The sequence below is a fragment of the Phalaenopsis equestris genome, unplaced genomic scaffold (assembly GCF_001263595.1).
Source record: "Phalaenopsis equestris unplaced genomic scaffold, ASM126359v1 Scaffold000240, whole genome shotgun sequence".
Taxonomy (NCBI): Eukaryota; Viridiplantae; Streptophyta; class Magnoliopsida; order Asparagales; family Orchidaceae; genus Phalaenopsis; species Phalaenopsis equestris.
In genome coordinates, this window is record NW_018164682.1 from 183,652 (window position 1) to 209,492 (window position 25,841).

General features: G+C 34.1%; 1 protein-coding gene across 5 annotated transcripts in view; it reads right to left on the reverse strand.

Moving 5' to 3' along the window:
* Nucleotides 1-1,980: 1,980 nt before the first annotated feature.
* Nucleotides 1,981-25,841, reverse strand: part of LOC110024004 (golgin candidate 5) — a 51,660-nt gene continuing 27,799 nt past the window's right edge. For all 5 annotated transcript variants that reach the window (XM_020723708.1, XM_020723707.1, XM_020723705.1 and 2 more), the window contains 14 exons: nucleotides 21,942-22,003; nucleotides 21,807-21,854; nucleotides 17,806-18,090; nucleotides 17,618-17,677; nucleotides 17,443-17,526; nucleotides 17,233-17,298; nucleotides 16,022-16,120; nucleotides 15,639-15,857; nucleotides 5,394-5,508; nucleotides 5,080-5,303; nucleotides 4,329-4,388; nucleotides 4,135-4,248; nucleotides 2,473-2,547; nucleotides 1,981-2,387 (listed from right to left, as the gene is read on the reverse strand). In XM_020723708.1, coding sequence (XP_020579367.1) covers nucleotides 2,352-2,387; nucleotides 2,473-2,547; nucleotides 4,135-4,248; nucleotides 4,329-4,388; nucleotides 5,080-5,303; nucleotides 5,394-5,508; nucleotides 15,639-15,857; nucleotides 16,022-16,120; nucleotides 17,233-17,298; nucleotides 17,443-17,526; nucleotides 17,618-17,677; nucleotides 17,806-18,090; nucleotides 21,807-21,854; nucleotides 21,942-22,003 — 1,547 coding nt within the window. In that variant the 3' untranslated portion in view covers nucleotides 1,981-2,351. The remainder of the gene's footprint in view (nucleotides 2,388-2,472; nucleotides 2,548-4,134; nucleotides 4,249-4,328; nucleotides 4,389-5,079; nucleotides 5,304-5,393; nucleotides 5,509-15,638; nucleotides 15,858-16,021; nucleotides 16,121-17,232; nucleotides 17,299-17,442; nucleotides 17,527-17,617; nucleotides 17,678-17,805; nucleotides 18,091-21,806; nucleotides 21,855-21,941; nucleotides 22,004-25,841) is intronic.

Below are 25,841 nucleotides of genomic sequence, written 5' to 3' on the forward strand. Positions count from 1 at the left end.
ACTAGCTACACCAGCTCTTTCACTCAAAGTTGTGAACAAAAATATGATCATGATGCTTTTAAATCAAGTCTCAAATAAGAGCACTCACAAGATTAACTTCCTAAAGGATTGAAGAGTTCATCTTATACCATTGCTCTTTCTTCACTAGCCTTTTAAGCTATATAGTTTTCATGTATTGAGATATTTATTTCCTCAAACATTTACTTCATTTTTTCTTGCTAAACTACCTTTCATTTTTCTACAATTTTAATTATTTGCCTTTTAATATACTACTATTATTTTCTAGTTGTATGTAATTAAATAATAATAAAATCAAAGAAAATGAGAGGTCTAAAAAATGAAGAAAAGCCTAGGAACAAATATTCAGCCATTATTTATTTTTAGCAATTATCACTTCAACATCAAAATTATAAGTATCATCCATCAGATTTGTAGGTCCGGTCAAGCTTTAAATAAAAAACAAAAAATAATTATAATGCACTCATATATTGCACAACGCTGGCATTTCTTGTGTGGGGCCCTACTCGGTACACACCTGACAATTTTCTGAGGCATTTACGTGCATATCACTAAGGGTGTAAACGAATCGAGCACGAATAAACAAAGCATGTGTTCGTGTTCGGTTCATTTGGAAACTTAGTTTGTTTGAAATAACCTCGTATTCGAAATTGTTCGTGCACGTTCGTTTCTTAACGAATGAGCTAAACACGAACTGTTCACGAACGACGAGCCAGTTTGACATCATTAATATTAATATATATAAATAATATATTATATTAATTATATAACTTATATTATATAAATATATAATATCTATATTAGTATATTACTAATACTAATATAATATATTAATATATTATTATTATTAATTTATTATATATTATAATTTATAAAATTTAGTTTTTTAAAATATTATATATTTTTTATAAATAATTATTTAATATTCAAAACAATAACAATTCAAACAAGAACAAACGCATCACCGTTCGTATTTGGTTCACTTAACTAACCGAACGAAAAAAAATTGTTCACGTTTGTCTCATTTACTTATCGAATAAATCGAACACGAACTGTTCACAAACAAAAAGCTTTTATGACAGCCCTTCATATCACACAATTCTTACATATTTACATTACTAACATATAAAATTTAATATGTATATTTATAACACTCAAAATTTTAATAACACATAAATAATATCACCTCAACTAACTTTTTAAGAGTCAAATTTCTTTTTCAGACATAGGTTATAGCACCAGACATTATATATATAAATATCAAACTTTAGGTGGACATAAAATCATAAGAATTGTGCAATATGCATGTAAATTTCCTTAGAAAGTCAAGAGCACAATCTTTTGAGGAATAGTGTTGTCATCCTCAATTCAATTTTCATTTTTTTAAGTGAATAATTAATAATTAAGACTTAATATTTTATAATAAAAAGTAATTGGCCTTGTTTTAGTAAAATCAAAAATCATTTTTTGATAGTAAACAGTATAAATAATTCTAAAACATATATACACACTTTCATGTGATCCTACAAAGTAAACAATACAATTTATATCCAAAAGCAATATGATTTTAAAGGCTTTTACATCCATACCACCTACTTTCTATGTATTTACACATATCTAGCACCAACATTTTCTTATTTACATTTATACCACCCAACCAATTCTTATCACATAAAAACATAACTACTTCAACTTTAAAAAAGTGAAAATGAGCTTTTCATATGCATAGATAAGATGGCCTATACATGAAGTTTGATATGCAAATACATAGGAATTTAGTGAAATGTGTGTAAATCTTCCTAATTACAAATTCCATTAGATGACCGCAGCAGCCAGTGCAATTACAACAACAATAAAGTTTCAAAGAACTGTCCTTCCTCTTAAATTTCACCACAGACAGCAAGGAAATGTTCATCTGTTTGAATTGAATAGGAAAGCAGCATCCAAACTAACAAATCAGCCTGAAAAATAAGCTGAGCACAGAAGCACTTTTATTTATTTTTATAACTCTCGGAGATTGAAATAAGTAATTTTGCAAAAATAAGAATCATGTTGATTCCCACAAGATACATAGTTTAACAAAGCTTTTGTTTTTACAATATACAGCAGCTATGGTTTAAACTCGATGAGAGAAATCTCCAATTCGGCGAAATATCAAATCGCACGTAAGAAAAAAAATAATAATAATAGAAAAGAAATGCAGAGAAATTATAGTAGAAATAAATCAGGGGATGAAGCATTTCATTCAAATCTAGTTGTCTGATTAAGCCCAAACAGCATCAGTTACCTGCAGTAAGTATGAGTATGTTCACACAAACAAAAACCAGGAATGATTAATTTGCAGCAGCTGGAGGGTTGAAATTTTGAATCTGTTTGAAATAGAGAGAAACAGTGATGAGATAAAAATCAATAAGAAAAAAATTAAATGGAAAGAGTCCTGGAGATTGAGAATACCCTATTAACAAGAAGATTTATTTGCTCCCTGTACATCTCTTTTAAATCAATGATATCGGCCCGCAGTTCCTCCAGCTTCAGAGAACATAAAAATATCAATTTTATCAGATTATGGCCTAAATAAATAAATAATAACAATAATAAATGAATTAGCCATAAATAGGATGATTCATAATCTTATAATAGACAAAAACGTGATATTCGAGGTTGGATTGACAGAGAAAAGGAGGAAAGACAGCAGTTGTAATTTAAAACTGGCTTCATAACAGAAGACTGGAAGGAGCAGTCAAACGAAAACAATGCAATGTGTGATTAGGAGAGGAATTGTAAAGGATGAATATCTGAATTATAATGGTAGATTTGAATGAATTTCCTATATTCGAGAATAATAAATTATTTTCGAGGAACAAAAGATTATATGCCAAATATCATTAGATGTGAAGCTTTTAGTTCTGATAGTTGAATAAAAATCTAACAAACGAAGCAAATTGGCCAAATTACTTGTTTGCTTTTGTAAAAGTTGGTTCAGGAAACACTAGATGATTCGTTTCAAGCTATATTCATTGCAGCCAAGAAGTTTTAGTCTTTAGGAATTTTAATCCAGAAGGGCAATTCATGTTTAGCTTCCTATTTAAGCCGAGCAGTAAACAAATTTTCTATGAATTTTTGCTCAGGAGGAATATTCTTGTTATGTAGATCGATAGAGTTACGCTTAGAAAGAAGAAACACTGAAAGCTCCCTAAAGTCGCATTTGATTGCTAGAAAATAGAAAACATGTTTTGGAAAACCATGAAATTTCATAAATCCATAGTTTTTCAATATATCATTTGATTGGATGTAGTTAGTTAAACACCAACCCTTATTTCAAATTCTGCTAATCAATATAGAGCATTATTTTACTGATTAAAATGTGGTCAAACTTTTATATTGAAGTCTACCCTCGCTAATGCATGGTCCAAAATAATTATTTGTAAGAATCTTGAAAGTTATTATTAAAGTCTGAAGTTCGAACATCACCTATGCTATAATAAATCCCATCCTTTGTATATTAGGATGGACAAAAACAAATCCACATATCTTTTCAAAACTCCTTTAAAAATGGGGATTTCAAATTGGCACTCAAAATGATCACAAAATTCTAATTTTTAAAGCAATTTTCCATCTTCAAGCAACCAAATGAGTCCCAAGTTAATAATACTTAACAAAACTATGGCAGTTGTAACATTGAAACTGTATCAGATGTAAACCATCAGTATTATAATTAAACTTTAGCCAAGAGATTAATGAACACCATTTTGTTTGCATTCAAAAAAAAAATCAGATAAAAAAAGCTAGCCAATTTATTTGAATTTTAATCACAGGCTACTTTTTCAAGTATCTGCTTTCAGCAGTTCTCAATCTTCTGCACTTGTTTCAAATCACAAACAATTTTTTCTCAAACATCTAAAAAAGTTATTATCATAAATGATTTTCTTTATTTATTTATTGATGCAAATCTATATCAAAAGCTTAAAGAATTGAGGCAGCACAGTTGCGTGAATAACGTGGACTAAACCTAGGTTAACTCCACAGAGATGTCTGCTTCAAGTTTTGCAGAATAAAGAAAGCTATTCATCATGTATTAATTGAAATTAAACGAAGAAAATTAAGAGGATGTAGCACCTCCTCATCACGTTCACCCATAAGTTCTAGAGCGGCATTATGTCTTCGCCTTAAAGCATCCAGCTCAGCACGTATTCCAGGCAGAAGAACAGCTTCGGTTCGGAATTTTTCAGACTGAGAAATGCAGTCCCAGAAAATGGGTTAGCCGGCTGATGGAAATAATGACAAACAGACAGAAGGACAAAATTCTTTACCTCTCTCGTCAGTTTAACAAGTTCCTCAGCCAAAGAATCACGGGTGGATTCTGTTGAAGCCTGCGTAGTTAGTCAAATCATAAAATTAATGAAAATATTCATTTAGATAAGTAGAAAGTGATTGCAAATTCTTAATAATAGAAATTTAAACCAAAGAATTTAAAAAAAGTCATACAATGCCCTTCTTCTCTTAATATGAATCATTCAAAAAGAGGGAAAATAATAATAGACAACAGAAATGACTGAAACACGACATGAGAATGCAAAAAAGACCACATGATGCCACAGAAAACAAATAAAAACAAGAAATTGCTAATGGCAAAATGGGAATAATTTTAACAGCTACTGCCATGCATGCATGCATATTCTTGAGGAGAAATGTGATCAAAGCGCATAAATGAAGAAATTTAAAAATTTAAATTGCATTGAACACACCGATATCATTCTAACAGATTTATAGATCTCATGATTTACGCCATAAAATAATGAAGCAGTACAGTTCAGGTCACAAATTAAGCTACAATGATAACTTCTGGATTATCATGTAGTTCTCTTGCGAAGAAAACTGTAAGGAATGTTTAGTTCATGAAGTGAGAATAGACGAGTTTGATTGGATATCCTTGTCAGGACAATCAAAAGAAAAGAATGGTATACAATGTCATGAAAATCATATTTATAACTTCCATAACTAGATGAACTAATTCTCAAAAATAAAACCAAAGGAAGAAATACAATGAGATAGTTCCATTACCAAACGAGAAATATATGAAGCAAGCTCTCCATCTTTCTGACGAAGTGCAGCTTCAAAAGTGCTAGGTGTCATGCTCTTCAAGTAGTATGAAGAGAGGTTCGACTCTCCACTTCTTCTCTCAGATGAAAGATTATCAGATGGGTCCAGAGAAGCTTGCAAGAAAATGCTTTCATCCATGTCAATCAAGCTGCTAGCAGTGAAGGACTTCCTTGGAGGGAAATTTCCTGTATAAAAAAAGAATTTATCGTATATAACTATCATAGATTGAAGAATATTTTTTGGCATATAGATATTCACAAATAAATGATACTTACCATTGTCAGCATTCGCGTTTTTCAGATTAGAAGAATTTTGATTTGTAGCCATAGAAGTTTGACGAGATGCCGCCTTTTCCAATTCTATCCTTGTAGTTCTCTCCCGTTCAAGCTCCTACTTATCCGAAAAGCTCATATTAAGAATTAAAAAAAAAAAAATCTACAAAATTCTGAATTTCAGCAAGCACTTAAAATTCAAAGAAATCAAGTTCTAGTTACTTGTAATCATGGGAAACAACATATTTCTATCAATATGATCATCATCATCACCAACCTTATCACTGTTTCTGGTGGTTAAAATTATGAATGATCCCGTTATGAGTGTTTCTTATGGTATAAATTTATGGGCATTTACATACGTACCACCTAATTCTTATGTAATTACATATCTAACACCTAAACATTGCTTTTTATATTTATACTGCACAAATCTTCATATCACATTAAAATTGCCACTATTTTAACTTTTAAAAAGTAAAATATACATTTTCATACATAAGGTAGCAACAATGTTTAAAACTGCATAATTGGGTATTAAAGCATTTTCATTCGTAAGGCGAGGCATAAAACTAGAGACGATTTGAGCTACAAGGATCACGGTTTGAAAATTACATGTTAAATAAAAGGATAAAAAAGAATATATTAGTATCCTAACATATAGATATATTAAAGAAAGATATTAATATTCTAGCATGATAAAAAGTGATGAATTATGTTTATATGAAATAACAAGTTGAGTAAGCCACCAATTATTAAGTAACATGTGCAAAAAAATAATAATAATAATGTAAACATCAATTGATTAAGTAATCAAATTAGCATAAAAAATGAGATGAATGAAGCATAAAATATCAAGACATAATGAGTAGCACAGTAGACTTTTCCCACTCATATTGCTTAACCAACATAATAACATCCATAAATCTAAATATAAATAAAGTAAAAAAATCAAAAGATGAAACAACAGGTGATGGTGATAGTGGCGACAATAACAAGAGTAGCCGACAGTGGCAATAAAAGCGACAATGACAAGAGTAGCAGGCAAAGCAGAGCAACATGCGACTGCTATAACAGAAGCAAGAAATAGTTGCAACGAAACTTAACGTTGACAGAGGAAGCAACTATCACGACTTAGCCTGATAGCTTAGCATTAACTAAATCAAGAACTGTGGTCTGACGATATTAACATTTCATTTACTTTGCACAGATTTTCATAATTTCCAATTTATAAAATAATCACTAAAAAAACCATAAAATAAATTACACAAAAATCAAATCATCCAAAATTAACATCATGCTTTGTAAGTAAAACATCTCAAACAAACACACAATGGTAACACCACCAAGAATTAAACAATACAATAACTACAACCAGAATATAACATATAGCCTATCAACAATAGTCTTCCAGTAAATTAAATTCATTATATCAGACAAATCATTCTACAATTTTTTTTGAAAGAAACAAGTAAAATCAAAAGTAAAATTTTCATGATATGCAATAATGTTCCAAGGGTATACAATTTATTAATGTAATCAAAACTATAAGCTATTATTTCTAATTTAACCCTTCGTGTTTTAATTTAAATATTTAAACTTTTTAATCTCTTTAAGATATCATATCAAGATTATCATCATAATTATACCTATAAGTACCCTCAAAATTTTGCACCTAAAAGTATACATTTATCATTTTCATTTCCTTTTTCGAGCAGTGTACATCGCAACTCCTGACAGTATCATCAGGGGATAATCCTGAATGACTTGAGCTTTCACATTTCATTTCCATAAATTACTTTCTTTTAAAGATAATGAATAATCATTTTCTCTTTTTTCATTTAACTTAATTTCATTTCAATAATTCTTTTTTATAACATGCATGCAATGTTCATGTGATTATAAAAATAGTTGTTTGAAGCATTAAAACAAGTTTTTACTTAATAAAACATCAATTTAATACATATAAGAAAGAAATTACTCATTTTGCTTATTTGTCTCACCGACTATCTCCAGATCTTCAAGGTTTAAACGTACTTCAACCTTGATTGCTATTATAAATTAATATTTTATTAAATATTATTTCTAAATTAAGTAAATTAAATTTTAACTTTAATTAAAACATACATTATCTTTCAAAGCGATTCGCCCCCTCGATCTTGAAACTGTATCCCCCTTACCTCAAGTACTTCCAGATTTTGAATACACTTACTATTAACACTTAAGAGAATATATATATGTGTGTGTGTGTGTGTGTGTGTGTGTGTGTGTGTGTAATTCAATTCATTAATTAAATTATAAAATAGACCCAAACTTACCCGAGTTTGCTCGACTGAATCTCCCTCATCCTCTAGTTCCCACACTTCACCTACTTCTCCCTCCGAGCTGAAATTCTATACCTTGAGTCCTAATTTAATTAAACTTTCTAATAGCATTAATTTAATAAACACACACAATATATATATTTATACAACAATTTTATTTATTAAATAACTGACACCTTGAGTCCTAATATTATACTCACCTTCTAGCTCTCGGTTGCATGCCCTAACCTGCACAAACGTGGCTTGCTTTTCTTCTTCTACTTCCTGCAATGTGGCACGACCCAGCACCTCCGATGATATTGTCTCTCCATTTTTGAAGTTAAGGTTTGACTATCCTATCTGTAATGAAAAGGTATGTACTGACACCACATCTCTTGTTTCATCTTAGACCTAGTAAAAATATTGTCATTTCCCTCACCATGGCGCAGGTGCTTCAAATTTTCCTTTCAAAACAATACACTTTTCTTTAACTTGCAAAATTTTCCGAGGGGGTGTCATGGTACTCAAAACACATTCCACCGTCTAGATACACTCAACGAATTCGTCCAGATCAATGTGGCCATAAAAAAAATATGGCTAATCTACATGTACTTCAAAATCCAGACTCGGATATTTTAGGTCAACTCTTCGGAGTAGGGATTCTTGTTCTTTGGAATTCGTCCAGTGGAAGGGATCTACTGCATTCTTTCGATCTCATAAGTCACTGTTGTGACTACAGTTGACCCTTCCAGATTGCCTCCTCACAAAGACGACAAGCCTCTATGACAATTGGAGGATTTCCAGTCGCACATCCTCCATGGAAGGTTTCTGAACATCTCTTTGTTGATTCCTCATAAGCGGCATCATATCTTTTTCCCTCGATCATATTTCCGGCTATTGTCTCTTCAGAGGCATGGCTAGAGTTTGGGTTTGGGTTTGGGTTTGGGTTTGGGTTTGGATCAGTGGAAGAATGTGTCTAAGATGAAGTATGGTGGGGAAAAAAAGTTTAGGGTGGCAGTTTTGGAAAAATCAGCTAAGAGAAGAGCGTTGGGTGGAGATAAGGTTGGGTATTGGTGGATGCTAGAAACCCTAGATAGAACCAGGATTATGCTGATACCAAATGATACCGCAATTAACAAATAACAACGGGAAAAACATATAATATTACTGCAATCAAATGAAAAATTATAAGGACTAAATGGAAATAAGAAATAACTGCACACAAAACAAGCCACACAACTCGAGCATGGATCAAGGGTGGTAGATATTGTCGATTAAGGTTTGGAAGGTGTCAGAATAGTGGACGAGATGGTCGGCAAGCAAAAAACAACAAACTGTTTCTCGAGTTCCGGGCAACAAGCACGCAGTAGATATCGACATGGCACAATTGTCCGGAATGATGGCAGCAAGAGGGAAGGGCAGGGGTGCAGAATCTAGAAGATGGCAGCAAGTGGAAAGGTGATAGTACACAGGTTCCAAAGTTAGCAGCGTGTGGGAAGGGGAGGAATAACTGGAAGAGCTCGAAGAATAGCAGACATACTGCTTTCTAGTGGACGACAGTAAGGGAAAGGTTTTGTGGCAAGGTAGCAAACAAAAACGAGGGAAAATGGGGGAGAGGAGATGGAGTGCAGGAAAGACAGCCAAGAATGGCTGTTTGGTGGCTGCAACAGGAGGAAAGATGGTGGCTGCAACGGGAGGAAAGACAGTGGCTGCAACAGGGAGGTTGTGGTGGAAGGCGAAGTTGAAGATCACCACCTCAAAATAAGATACAACCGGAGCACCACTCGCCCTTTGATACAACCTTAGAAGGGTAGACTTGGAGATGTCTACGGCTGTCACGACAGAAAAAGCACAAAAACTAACTCTATAATATCATGAAAGAAAACTTATAATAACAGAATAACTAGGAGTGGGTACTTCTACTTGAAAGAGGTGGTACTCCCATAGGAAGAGCCGACAGACTCTCACTAATGCTATAGACCAAACCGGTCCGGGCTGCAGATGGACGTCAAAGACCCGAGTGATAAATTGTCAGTCGGGATATTTAGTAACTCCTTATAAAAGGGCAATTTCTTTTTTATTATCGGCTCTTCAAACTTACAATCTTCTAGAAACAATATTAATTCAGCAAAAATCTCTCTCAAGGGCTCAGCTTGAATTACTATTGTATCCCTTCTCTAAAGTTTTCATTCTCTCCTGTATCAAAATCCATTTCTTCCTTTGTTTCCTACTCAGTGAAATTGACCATAAACTTGTTTGGACAATCTAATGCAAAGTGTCCGAACTTGTGAAACTTGAAGCCCTATCAAGTTGGGATGAATTTGAAAGTGTTGGAGAACTCCATCTTTTCTCCACTTTGGGTTGATTTCTCCATTGGTAGTGTCGTCTTGGATGCTCCAATGGGTGTACTTTTACTGTCAAATCTTAGGGTTGAACTCTGTAAGGTGTGTCAGTCAGCTGGTGATGTTGTTTCTCCATCTTCAAAGTTATGGTTTGGACATCTAGTACCAATATGATTGCAACTGAACCACATTACCAATAGATAACCTCAGTCCACCAAAATATCTTGCCACTATATGTTTCTGTGATTCTACCAATGCACATTTCAACATGAGTTAGTCAAAGTCAGCTATATAATCTCCACATAAATGTCTCTCTGGCACAGGTAATGATAAGTTGGGGAAAGGAATTTACACTGTATCTCCCTTTTCATCATAAACCACATGGTGATCTTACTCTTCACTTCCACTGTTGAATACACTTCAGGTTTTCCAACCAAAATAAAGCATTATTTATGAGTTTGATGAGTGTTAATTTAACTTTCTTGTCTTTAGGAACATCCTTATACTCAAAAATTCGCCCCACTTTATGAAGTCACTAAATAAACTCATTGGACCATCGAAAGCTAGCACATTTACTCTATTATACTGGCTTCTCCTTTGATATTCCAAGTTGAAACATCAAGGTAGTGGTTCTTCATCACTGAAAATTGGCTGGTGGAATGAATTCACTTCTTTCTCTCAATCTGACAAATCATAATTGTGGCTATGGGTGACCCCTCTGAATTGTCTCCTCTCAAAGGAGGCAAGCCTTTGTTGCAGTTATAGGATTTCCCTCTACATATCCTCCATGGAGAGTTTCTAGACACCTCTTTATTGATTTCTCCTATGTGACATGGCGTCCTTTTCTCTCAATTAGGTTTCTGGCTGATGTAGAATTGTGATTCAAAATTAGTTGGGTGTTTAGGTTTTTCAGATAGGTGTCAAGGTGGAATTTTTGTGGACATAAGAAAAATTGGATTCTAAAAATTTTTAGGGTTGAGGCTTAGAATTGTAACAAGGATGATTTGGAGAAAAAGTTTTTTGGTGCGGGTGTTAGGTTAGGTTATTTAGAATTTTGGTTTTGGGCCAAGGAACACATAACCCCAAAAATCAAAGGTTTGTCGGGCTCTGCTACCAGATGATACCAATCTAGGACTCCTACAACGTATTTTGAAGTGGGATAGTGAGGAGGTGATTGTGGAATATCGAGGGAATGAAATATGGGGATTTGAGGCCGTATGGGCGGGAGATGGGTGTCGGTCAACTACTGTCCTAGTTGAAATCAACGAAGAATCCGAATCTGTGATGTAAGGGCGGCAAGGAGATTAGATCACCTGTTCCTAGGAAAGACACAGGCACGACACTTTAAACATATATTTTCTATTCCTCTAATTAGAAAATAGAGGAATATGAATGAAATCAAAAAGGAAAGAAAGGAAATGACCAAATTTAAAGTTGGCATCCCCCACTCTTGTCTAAATTTGCGATCGTTGGTGTAATGCCATCCCGTGGATACGCGGGATTTTGCATGCCGTGATTCTAGGCTGATGCTCCGCATAAAATTGAGGCTTGAGAGGGTTAACACAAAAAAATTTGGAGTCATGATGGAGTCTAAACAAATGACAAAGATCAAGGAAGTTTAAAAAGGAGTGATTTTGAGGTATTCAGGTGATGGAGAATTTTCTTCTCTTGGATATAGGGAGCACTTACGTGATATTGGTTATGAAATGGTTGCAGCCCTTATGAGAGACAATTGAATTAAAACTTTTGATAATGAGTTCCAGGAGAGGCAAGACGGTGGTGCTTCGTGGTAACCTTAATTTGTGCAAGAACTTAGTGACACTGAAAATCATAGTTAGGCAAATATTGGATGTAAGGTTGGGATTTTTTATTGAGTTTCATAGCATGGAAGAGATGCATGAGACGTGGAGCTGTCGGAGATTCCGACACCGATCCAACTGCTCCTACAATAATATGCACAAGTTTTTCAGCCGCCACGCGGATAGCTACCTCGGAGGGAACACGGGCAAGTAATAATCTGGGAGTTTCTCTCATCAGTGTGCACCTATACCGCTACCCCCAAATACATAAAGATAAGATCGAGAGATTGATCAGAGAAATATCCGAGAATTATTGGAGGTTGAGATCATACCACCTAATGTGAGTCATTTCTCTAGCTCGATCTTGTTAGTAAGGAATAAAATGGAGTTATTATTTTTGTGCGGATTATCGAGCAGTGAATAAAAAAATAGTACCTGACAAATTTCTCATCCTGGTGATCGATAAGCCATTGGAAGAGTTGCTTAGGCATATGATATACTCCAAGATTGACTTGATTAATTTCTGGTTATCCCATTCTGGCTCACCAACATACCGACTACATTTCAATCACTGATGAACATGTTGTTTCAGCCTTTCCTTCTTTGACGATATCCTAGGTTACATTTGTTTTTTGGAAGATCACATTGATTATTTGAAGTTGTTGACAGTACTCAATGAGCACCAGTTGTACGCTAACATAAAGAACTGTTTGTTTGCCCAACTGAAGTGGAGTACTGAGGACATGTGGTGTTAGTGGATCCATCAAAGGTGGCGGCTATGTTGGATTGGCCACTACTTAAAACCTTGAAGGAACGGAGAGAATTTCTAAGACTTACAAGATACAACTGAAAGTTCGTAAATGACCATAGTTCATTTGCATAGCCATTGTTGATAGAACAATAACTTCCAGCGGGGGAAGCAACGACGCGGGCTTTTGAGAAGATAAAGAAGTTCATGACGAGTTTATCAGGGTTGACACTACCTGATTTCAACCAACCATTCATTGTAGGGATGGATGCTTCAAGTTATGGGTTAGGCACAATTCTTATGCAGTGTCAACAACCCATTGTTTATTTTAGTCAAGCGTTGACTGTGAGAGCCAGACTCAAGTCAACTTATGAGCAGGAGCTTATGACAATTGTGCTTATTATAAAGAAATGATAATCATATTTGTTGGGATGACGTTTTACAGTAAGCACAGACCAACAAAACATTAAACTTATGATAGAACAACAAATTGTGACTAAGGAATATCAGAGGTGGCTAAGTTATTGGTGTATGACTTCGATATTCAGTATCCCTCGAGATTAGAAAATAAGGTTCTTGATGCCTTATCAATTACTATGGATGAAGCTCAATTATTGGTATTGTTAGTTCCTTCGGTTTTAAGATTGAGAGGTCCTAACACAAGAAAGTGAGGTAGATGGAGAACTAAGCAAGATATAGCTGGGTTTTAGCAAAGAGTGAGAACAACTATCCCGTTTATTCACCGGATGACCAATATTTACTTTAACAGAAACTTTATTTGTTATCTCGAAATTCAAAACACATGCCGAAGTTGTTAACATAAGTTTCACGGTAGCGCTATGGCGTGTTCAAAATATATAGGATGATAGCAACATAATTGTATGGGGTGAGAATGAGAAAGAATCTGGAGGGCATGGTGTCAAAGTGTGATGTGTGCTAACAACACAGATACATGACATTAACGCCTAGGGGGTCGCAATAACCTCTAGAATTGTCGGAGAAGGTATGAGAGAAGGTGACAATGGATTTCATTGCAAGCTTACCGTGGTCAGAAGAATTTATAGTTATCTTGGTGGTGGTGGATCGGCTAAGTACACTCACTTTGTACCTTTACTTCAGCTTTATACTACTGTTTTTGCCACCATTGCTTTTATACGGAGGTTGTCCGCTTGCATGGGATCTCATAATCGATAGTGTTGGATCAAGACAATTTCCTCTTGAGTCATTTATGGAGGGAGCATTTAAAATACAAGGGACCGTGTTGAAAAAAAGCACAGCCTATCACCCGCAGATTGATAGACAATCAAAAGTTATTAATCGGAACGTCAAGACCTACTGATGTTGCTTTGTATCTTACACACACAAGAGTAGGCCAATTGACTGCCATGGGCAAATTATTGATACAACACATTGCATCATACAACTTCTCAGTCGTCTCCTTTTAAAATCTCGTATGGGCGTGATCCATCTAATTTGATACATTATGGATAATACTACACCGGTATCTCTGATGGATCAGTACTTAGAAGAGAAACAAAATATTGAAAGAATTGAGAGGACATTTTTAGAAGGCGCAACAATTTTTGAAGAAACAAGCTGACGTACATCGAAGGGATATGAAGTTTGTTGTAGGAGATAGGGTGTATATAAAATTTCGGCCTTATCGGTAGAAAAAACATTAGTCAGACGCAAGAATGAAAAGCTCTCACACGCAATTTTGGTCCTTACGAGATCACAAAATGCATTGATGAGTGGGTTTTTGTTCAAAATTGCCACCTTCATCGACACTTCATCCATTGTTTCACGTATTGCAGCTGAGATGCACTAGGGATGACAATGCGCCCTCTTCTTTACTTCCCCTACCTTGACTGAGGATATGAAATTGCTCTTGGAGCCAATTGAGCTAAAAGGGGAGTGCCAAGAATCGACAGGTGGGTAAGAAGTGTTGATTAAATGGAAAGAATTATCATATTATAACGCTATGTGGGAGTCATACAACTTGATCAGTTTCATCTTTTCCACCTTGAGAACAATGTGTTATTAAAAGGGGAGTAATGTTAGACTGATACCGACGGTACTTTCCGCCAAACCAAGCCCGCCAAATAATTTGAAGATTTATATAGGTGCAACGCTAAAAAGGCAATTTAGCCATTTGTGAGCTAATATTGTTTGGTATAAAGAGGGCTTAATATAGTTAGGATTAGGGTCTGCTATGAGATTATTGTCTTGAGTCTTAGAAGTTAAAGTTTGAGAGAGATTGTTTACCTCTCAAATTGTAGGTATTTATCTTGTATGTAGTTGAATTGTGTTTCTTGGTATTGTATTGTTTTGATTTGGTATCGGCGAAATAAACTTTTTTGTGTCTACCCTATTTTTTTGTGAAAATTTATCTCATTTCCTATCAGATTCACAAATTTTCATACCTCAGAGAAAACAAAAGGAAACACTTTTCAAGGTTGAAAAAAGAAGATTACAACAATGGAAGTTTCACGTCACTTTCAACATCAAGCCCAAGGAAAACACAAATATAATGATGATAGTCACCCCTACTCAAACATGACCAATAAAAAAGGCTTCATAATTAAGCTAAAATAATCAAATATACAATATATAAGTTTACAAATACAAACTAATCCTCCATTCACTTGTGCACTACATTAGTATGAACAAAACAATTAAAAGTGGACAGCTATCATACCAAGAATATTAATGGTTGAATTTCTGTTAAGCCTCTCCCTCTCTCTCTCTTCTATAGTGGGGCCTACTCACTTTCCAATTAAAACAACAAGCTTAAGGCACACAAATTAAAGCTTGGTGTTGATAGATCAATTTCTTTATAGACTTGCTATAGTATCCCCACCCCCATTTTTATTTATTCCTATTTGTAATAGCTCTTAGAGATGTATCTATATCTCTCCACTTGTAAAAAAAGAAATTCTTGTGAGGTTTTCGCCATAATTTATTTTCAACATCAGACCCTGCAGAGCACGTGGGTTTCAGTAGAAGATGTGCGCTAATAGACAAAAATCATAACAGAAATAACCAAAACAACTTACCATCTCCACTAGTTGCCTGTGTGATATTTCTTCTTCCAACTCCTTTTTATGCTTACCCTTGAGCTCCTTGATTTCATCTTCTAACTGATTGGCGCGACCTTCCAGAGTTGCTGCTTCCTCCTTTGCAATGAGATATTCTTGACGGTTCTCAGAAGACCTCTGCCTCTCCTTCTCAAGTGTTCTGCTTAGCTGACCTTGCTCTGTTCTAAGAAACGTAATCTGAAATATTTTTCAATAAATCAGCATATTTAAATATGATGAAATCACTGCAATAATACAAGAGAGAAACGCCGACAAAGATGAGCATCTATTAACAAACTTGCTAGTATGCATATATGCAGAAAAACGGAGAGAAATGAGCGTAAAAAAGGTGAGATGAAGACCTGGGTTTCCAGAACAGTTATTCGCGATAAACTTTGTGATAGTTGTTCACTCATGGCTCTTTCTCTTTCTTCTGCTGCTGCAGCTTTAGCTTCAGCCTCCTGCCAGAATTTTATCAATTGATATTATAATATAAACCAAATGCAATGTGATTAAATACAAGAGAATGTAGCATTTAAAAATAACTAATGATAATTATAAAACTACAATTTCTACAACCAGTACTGATGAGAATCATGAAGAATTCATGCTGCTACAAACTGCTACAAACATAATCACAGATAATGATGATGACCGTTGATGATTATGCTTTAAGAAATACAGAAATCAGATGTGTAAAAGCATGGAAAAAGGAAGGTAATTGCATGCCTGCATGTTAATGTTCTAAATCCAAATATGTACAAGAATCATTGTTATCATGATTTGTTTGATTTAAAAAAAAAACAAGATCCCGGGAAATTTACAAAAAATATTATGATTTTTGAGAAAAGATACAACACTAGGGATTAGAGATAAAAATTTTAACTTGTAAACAAAAAATTGGCATTATATAGGATAACTAAGTACTTAAAAAAAACAACAAAATCAGAAAAATATGATTCGGTTAAAATTTCAATAAAAATGAAATAAAGGCATGAAATATAAGATTTATTAAAGAGGAACAGTTACAGTCCAATATTTAATTGATACTACCATCTTTATCCAAAATTTCTTTTACTAGATGTAGAGCTCTATCCCAAAAAAGTAGCTTTCTTTTTAATGATATGCTTGAGATTGGATTTCCTTATTATATCAGTACTAAAATGGAATACTCCAAGATTCTTTTGCACTTGAACTCTTAAAATATTAGCAGCATATAGATTAGAAGCATGCTTTGTGGTTAGCATGTTAATGCGTGTAAATTGTACAAACATTTGAATAAATTCTATACTTCTTTACTTTCTTGAAGAGCAATCACTTTCACATAGGGTGGGACCAATACGACCAAAGCATGCAAAAGGAGAGATTTTATTGAAATTAAATAATAACTACCTTCGAAAGGTTATAGAAGAGGGAAGTTATCCATGCGATCTATCTTTAATTACCATAATTCTTTTCAAGTGATTCTTTGACAGATATTTCTAGCATTAAGTTTACTGTTCTTCATCAAGATATACTTACAAAATAAGTTAAAATATATACGATCCTTAGATATATGTAATAAAATCAAAACCTGGACACGAAAGTTCAAAGCTCTTTCCACTCCCCGCCAAGCCTCCTCTTTTCTAGCAGCTGTTTCCTATTAACACCAAAATCATAACTAAAACTCAGAAATACACACATTAAATGACAAGTATTCAGATTAATTCAGAAGACGTTTTAGAAAAGCAACAAACTTTAAGATATTCAAAAGAAAATCACATAAAATTGTTAATTTCTATACCTGCATGGCTTCAATCTGCCTCAAAAGTGGCCTGGTTGAATCAGGAACTTCAGTGAGCAACTCATTATATCGAAGTTCGCTTGCCTGAACATTTTCTTAATAAATATGATATAAAAGCCTTGAAAAACATTAATCTCAGATAACACGAGCAACCTGAAAGTTGACTATGACAAACCTGATATCGCTTCTGAATTTCATCAATGTCATGACGAAGCATTTCCTCTTTGGCAACAGCCTACAATGTTTTGGGGGCAGTTTGTTATGTCAATGGAAAATAAAGAGAACAGACAAGAATTTAAGTGGAAGAAAATTTGTAATGACAGGAACGCAGGCCATCAAGTAAAACATACTTGAAATCAGTACCTGCTGTTCTGTTCTTGTCAAAGCCTGCCTCAACTCCTCAAGAGCTTGAACTAGCATGGATTCTCTTTCATCAGATTCTTTTAAACGACTCTCAAGTTCAAGTCGAACTTCACTATTGGCACGGGCCTCAGCTAGTGCTTCAGCCTCCTTGGCAAGTTTCAATTCGTTAGCGTAAAATTCCTTCTGAATAGCAAGATCTGCTTGATTTTTTTCAATTGTTTCTTGTAACAACTTCTCTGTAGCCATTTTATCTTTTTTAATGCTTTCTGATTTCGCCTCCTCAACCTGAGTCATACGAAAACTACAGATATTAAGGTTGAAAAACTTTATGATATACATAAAAGCGGTTCATTTGTAATGAAGGTATCCTCAAACATAATACATGTTGCACTCATATGCATGAAAAATAGAAATGGCTGAATTTCCTTTTCAAATTTGTGTTACACAATAAGCACAGACTCAATAGCAACTATTGATACTACACTAATATATGTTGCTACACTTGGTGATAAAAATTAAGCTGAATTATGAAAAGTTCCTTTTATGCTTCAGGAGCTAAGCTGAGTGCAGTAGATATTTAGGTATAGGCACTTGCTTAAAAAACCGAAATGAAATGGAAAGATGAAACTTTGTTTTTTTCATAGAAATTGCATTGGCTGTGTCAGCAAATAGTTTATCACAACCAAAAAAAAAGATGAATATAGAATTTATGTAACCTAGTGATAGGTAAAATTTTTGTGCAGAAAGCAAAGTTAGCTTAAGGAACTTAAAATAACAAAAATTAAAAGAAAGGAAACTATCATGCATAGATCACATAGATTGGCAGTCCATAAACTAGCTATTTTACTTCTGAAATAGTAATAGGAGCATTAACACACACATTCACACACAAATCCGCACAAATATACAGCCTGTCCAAAAAGACTGCAGAATCGTTGTCATATGGATTGCCTCAATATAAAACTACACTTGGAGCAAACAAATTTCTGAGTATCACAAATGGAAATGAATGTAACTGTTCTATCCTACATCTTAACTAATCCTCTCACGCTGGTCATTAGATCGCAGCTAGAATCAAACCACTACAGGAAGATAATTGCTATAGTTTATGCACAGCATACCATCTAAATCAAACATATTAAAAAAAAATTAATTTTGTTGCATGATTCTCCTCAACAACAATTGGTCATCTACAATTTTCAACATATTTGTTGATGTTTCCAAAAAAATGCATGCAAAGAGCATCCTTTTGAAGACAAATGAGTAAATAACATAAATGGTAGCCCTATAGAGCACGTATCATTACATGGAAAGCATTACTCCACAAAATAATCTTAAAAGCAGATTCCTAAAAGCAGATTTAATTTCTAATAAAATTTTTCAAAATTCATTTTCATATTCATATGGATTTACTCCATATGGAAAATAAAAAAAAAATCTCAGTAAAAGGTTTTAGTTGGCACTTGCCCTTTAATGTATTAGCACCTTAGTAAAGCACTTGAAATACTCTATAGTTGGACTAATCGTGTCATCTCTCACAGCTTTCAAGATATAAATTTTAAAAAGACATAATTTTCAGTTCAAAGTAGCTAGCTCTATGTATAAATTGGTTGTTAACAATTAATAGGGGTGTAAACAAATCAAGCTTAAGTGAGCTTGTTGTCAGTTCATGTTTAGCTCATTCGAATTTTTGTGTGTTCTTATTAACTCATAATTGAAATTATTCATGCACATTATGCTTGTGATCTACTTATTAGAATTTAAGATGAACCATAGTGAATTCAAGCAAATTAAAAAAAATAAATAGCAAGCTGGGCATGACAGAGTCATTCCACCTATCTGCTAATCTATTAATAAACCTAAAATATATAATTCAACTATATATATATATATATATATATAAAATAACTCTGCTAGGGTTCCGCCCCATGGCGAACCCTAGCGTTTCGACTGTCGTTGCTGCTCCGATCTCCACTCTCTCACGTGTCCGTGCGTTGGCGTCGTCTTCCACGCGTCGCAACGCCATCATTTGCGTTGCCTAGGGATTCGTTTCCACTCGCCTTCCGCCAGCATTGTCGACCTCTCGCCAGAGTTCGCGGATGTCTGTGTCTGCGTCTGTCTGTGTCGATCGACAGCTTGCTGAAGAAATGGTTTCAGGACGTTCCTACGCCGCTGCCCTCGCCAGTGATAACCTCGTCTCTGCCCCTCTTTCGAATATCGAATATCGAATATGTTTCCGCAACGATACCACGACAATTTTTCTCTTGGCATCGAAACCGGATTTCTCAAAAAAGCTTCCCGTAAAAACGACAAACCTGCAATCTTTCTCACTGAGGCAGAGATCTCCACCCTAGCTGCGCCCTGCCGACTGTTCTTAGTAGGTAAGTTTCTTTATGGAAACCCTAAACTTGAGCTAAGAGCTAATTCGAAAGGACTTTGAGCAAATGAAGCTGAAAGGGGGTTGGAAGATCGGTAAATTGGATGGTCGTCACATTCTTATTCAATTATCAAATGACGAAGACTACACCAATTTATTTGCGAGAAGAGTTCTTCAAATAAAAAACCAGGTGATGAAGGTTTCAAAATGGACGGTGGATTTTGACCCTCGTATTGAACCTCCTACCATTCCTGTTTGGCTGCGCTTCCCAGGTTTGAAGATCCACCTTTTTGATCAAGAGCATCTCTTCGCTTTAGCGATGGTATACGATAAATCCCTCAAAGCTGACACACCTACAGTGAATCTGACTCGGCCTTTAGAAGCCAGAATTTTGATAGAAAGAGATATTACTTTACCTTTTCCGCGAGAAATATGGATTGACACACAACATCAGGGATTTTGGCAGCAAGCAGAACTTGAATAGATACCACTTTATTGTAACCACTGACGTATGTTTGAACATTCTCCTTCTCAATGTTATCAGAGTTGCATCTGTTATCAGTTGCATCCGAATTTAAAACCTTCAAGTAACCCCTCTTCTGGATCTACCCCACCTCATACATATCCTTCATCCGCTCTTGAGTGCATTCCACAGACTATTGAAACACCAGTTGACACGATGCCACCTCCCCCTCCCACTACCCGAGACTCCCACTACCGGAGACAATACTGTCTCTGTTCTTCCGACTGATTAGATGGTTTACTTGGGTCCTGGGTCCGATAATCAGGATAGATTGAAGTTCCACAACCACAGGATGCATCAGGTGTTGAAGAGACATGCTTACCATCTCTTCAGAATCAGAATGTTGTTACTGCTAGTCAGAAGCTGGGGGCTCATTCTCTCCCACATGTCCAACAATATGTTGACCACACCGATCAAATGAGTCAGTCCTCGGATGAGAAATGACAGGTATAAATATCTAGAAAGAAAAAGAAGAATGGAGGCACACCCCAACTTGGGAACTTAATGGATGATACTCTAGTAACTTCGGGTAATGGAACGACACTTAGCAATTTGTTAGTTGTCTCCGCTCCTAGAACCAGAGGCAAAGGCAAGACCAAGCTGGCTCGTGCCTAGCAGTTTATTTCTTGCAAGTTTTGTTTTTTTGTGTTTTATCTATGTTTCATCCTTTTAGGATACTAGTGTTTGATGTATCGTATGGGTAGGACACCTTTTTTTGGGTCCTCTCATACAGCCTCTACGTATCTTTTCGAACATAAATGGAGCTTTGTTAAATTACATTTATGTTCAACTCGTCAAGAAAACAACCTCAAAAAAATTATACAATACTAGCACACTTAACAAAAGAATCAAACAAGAACTTTGTTGCTAGCCAAAAATGATGAGTTATTTTGATAGCTCTAACCAACTATTACTTTTTCCAGACATACCTCATGAAATGTTGAGATAAATAAAAGTACATAAAATTACTTGCACAGTGAAGAAATAAAAATAAACCAAAATTCAGTAGTTTTTCATTCGAGAAAAGAAAAACTAAAGTAAAAACAACTCTAAAATTCAAGTTCAACTGAACATAATACATAAATTCTTCATTTAACGTACCTGAAGCTTAGAGTAAATCCTCTGTTTTTCCTCTTCCATCTCTCTTATCTAAACAACTAGAAAAAAAAATTTGATGAAATAATTTTCAATTATATTTTTTCAGAACTATAAAAGACAGAAAATTAGCCATCATGCCTGTGCCCTTAATTTCCTAATTGTTGATTCCTGAGCTGCTTGCTTTTTAGATAGCTCTTCACCTGTTTTGAGAAATCATGAGGCCAGATAAAAATATCAATTAGTTTTCTTCCTTAATTCTATCTTTTGCAAGAATAATAAGCTGAGGAACTAAAAAATGGAAGAGATTACAGAAACAACAAACTACTTAGCCTCATAAACAAAAAAAACGCTTAACCTTCTTCAAATGATGGGTACAAAAGAAAAAAAAATTAAATAAATAACAATCCTCAGGTAATCAAATAATAATTTTACCAAACACTCATCACTTTAATTTAAAAACAGAAAACTTTTTTTAATCCCAAAAATTAATTTAATAATTTCCAAAAATTTGAAATAGTAAAAAAATAGTGAACAAACATAAAAATTTAATAACAATCAAGGTCACACTTCGAAATGAAAAATCTGACAAGTATCACACTTCACAAAATTTCAATTGCACGTGCAAAACAAGTAACAAGGCAAATTAAAATAAGGAAAAGGAAACTAATTATCCAAAAAAAGGCAGCAGAACACCACAGATCGGTACAAGGAGCACCAGAAGTAGTCGTTCATACTTGTGAAGAAGTAAACAAACATCCAACTAGCATATACAAGAAGAGAGGCAAACTGAAAATTTATTCCAACATTCAATATCCAATAAATTTCATATGCCCCCGGATCACATTTATAGCCCAAAAAAAGATGCTAAATAAGAAAATTCTCATAATCTATCAAAATCAGCTCCAAACAATTATGTTTTAATACGTACTTCAACAATTCCAGCAATAGAAATCATATCTTTATTTCAATTCCTAAATTGCCTTAAGGGCCTGTCAAAATAAAAAGCCTTCTACTGCAAAGAAGGAAGTAAGGAGACGAGCATAAGATTAGGATGTGGGTAGGGGTGTGCATTCTTTCGTCAAAATTGAAAAACCGAACCAAACCGATCAAATTTGATTGGTTCAGCTCGGTTGAAAAATGAATTTCGATTTTTGGTTTTTAAAACATTAATATTTGGTTTTAATTTTTATTCAACCAAAGAAATCGAAAAATCAAAATTTTATTAAAATTTATTATTATATTTTAATTTTATGCGAAAAAAACTAAAAAAATAAAAAAAATTATAATATTTAACATTTGATTGAAATAAATAAAGATTTATAACATTAAATTAATATTATGTAGATAAATTATGTAATTTGGAATGTTTTTTCTTAGCCAAACTCCAATAAAAAGAAAAATTTTGGTTTGCTCATAATCGAACAGTGTAAACCAAATTAAATTTCGTTTCAGTCAATTCAGTTTTATCAAAATTTAAATCGGTTCAGTTTTTTGGATTCTTAACCAATTTTAAGACCAATCCATCTGAACCGATCTGAACCGAACGAATGCTCACCACTAAATACGGGAGAAAAAAAGTTTAAATGATGTGACAAAAAAAAGGAAATAGGCTTCACACAAGGCGAAAGCTGTAATGGAAAAGGCAAAAAAAAAAAGACGGTGAAAAAAAGCATAAACAATATCTAGAATGGCGGAGCAGCAACAAGAATTATAGAGCAATTGCAAACATGCAAAACAACAATAAAAACAGCCTAGAGAAAACAACAGGAACAGCAATGGCAAAAATAACAATTAGCCAGTGATAAGAAATAAATGTTTAATAATTAGCAATTCACATTGAGGTAGTAAATCTGAACTATATGAGTGTTGATTGGAATTCAACGGGTCAATATAAAAACATGCAATATTGAGTTAGATCTAAAAGATTTCAAAATAAAAGAAAACACATCCCATCCATAAAGGTGTCCACATGAATTGTATTTTCAATAAAAATATAGAGGATAAATAATTGATATATTTCCAACAAAATCCCTCTAAATTTAACAAAAAATAGAAAAGGTGTTCAAGCAATAAAAATAAAAAAGTTCTTCTAATTCTTAGAAACTTAGTCCTTAATGAAGATCAGAAATAAAGACTAAAATTTTGAGATAAGGACATATTCTTCAGCATTAACTATAAACTTTCGAGATTTTAAAAAACTGATTAAATCTTTGAGAGCAAACTTTGTTTAACAAAATTAAGATTGAAATCTCTTCAAACTTCTTTATGTTCATTTACAGCATAGCTGAAAGAATCTATTTACAACTGCAAGGTCTATGATGAGATTAATGCACGCAGCCTTATATGTATAGTAGACATTAGGCGATTTGAAATCCTAACTCTTTTGAAACAATAATGCCACCTAATAGTTGTATCAGTCATTAGAAATCTTTAGTTCATATAAACTAGGTAGATGATATGAAATTTTTGCTGATGAAGTATATCAAAATACCATCTATAATCAACAGTTTCCACTTCCCAATAGCCGTGGATAGACAAAATTAAAAGAGCAGCAGAGAGGGAACATAAAACCTGCTAGAAAAAATACCAATAATCTTTTTTGATCAATTACATGCTTATCAGTAAAATAAGAACTTCCTTTAGTGCTGCAGCCAGTCACCCTAAAAGGAATCCTCCAATACTAATCTACTGCCTACTATTATCTTTGAATGGAACATGATAAGCTAGTGATGAAATTTCGTTTATCACCAAAAACTGTAAATACGCAAAATTAAGAAATCATTTAAAAGAACTAAAATTCTTCATTTATTAAATATTCTACAATCATTTCTTTTAAAAACTACAGTATCATAGAAAAAAAGTTTAGTAGTAGAACAAGGACACGACACCCAAATAGATGTTAACGGGCACTTTACAGACCAAAATCATTAGCAAATGCAATGTTTTGCATGGACTACTCAACCACTTTCATATGCATCTGCTCATTTTCCTCTAACATGAGTCATACAAATCAATCATCGATCCTCCTCAAATAAGGGTTCTTAATAGACTATTGAGTGCTATGCATCAAGAGCAAACTAAATTACGAGCCCACATAAGAATCACTTACCCCCTTAAACTTCAAAACCATGGTGGAAAATGCTGAAAATTGGAGCCATAACTTTTCAAGGCTCCTCAATGCAATCAGAAATAATATGAATCGTTAATGTTTGAAAAATTAAGAGTCAGAGTGTGACCCAATACAACAGTAAATGGACACTAATCCAATTTGCTTAAACAGATAGATAAAAGACAAACTAGTATAATAAGACCAAAACTCATTTATAAACATCAAATAAAAAAACTAATAAACCCAACCTCATGCTCACTCTGAAAAGACTAAAGAAGCAAAAAAATGAAAGAAATAATCATTGAGCTAATCTAATATTATGCATCCCAACATAACACATGGATACTTATGCTAGCTAGACGTTTTACATGTGTAACATGCAAACAAGTCCATCATCCTCCCTGCCCGCCCCAACCCACCTTCCCCTCAAACAAACTCAAGTCAATCATGCATCAAGAGTAAAACACCTTTGAAACTATACAACAACAACAACAACAAGCCTTTATCCCACTAAGTGGGGTCGGCTACATGAATCCTTTTCCTCCACTGTGTCCTATTGAGTGTCATATTTTGATTTAATTCTAATAAATTAAAATCATTTTTTATACAACATGCCCATGTCTGTCGAGATCTGCTTCTACCTTTCTTAACATAAGTTGAATCTAAAACATATACTCTCCTAACCAGATCATCAGAAACATGAATGATTCATCCATACATTGCTCTCAGCCAAAAAAAACCACTACCACCATCACCACACTTCACACATTCACACAACCATCAACCAAAGACAAGCACACAAATACAATCTCGCCCTTAAATGCGACTGAAAACATAAAAACTCATACATCCAAACATAATATGCATGGAAATATACAAATATCAGACTTCAAAAGATGAATCTAAGGACTCTATAGCTTTCAACCTTT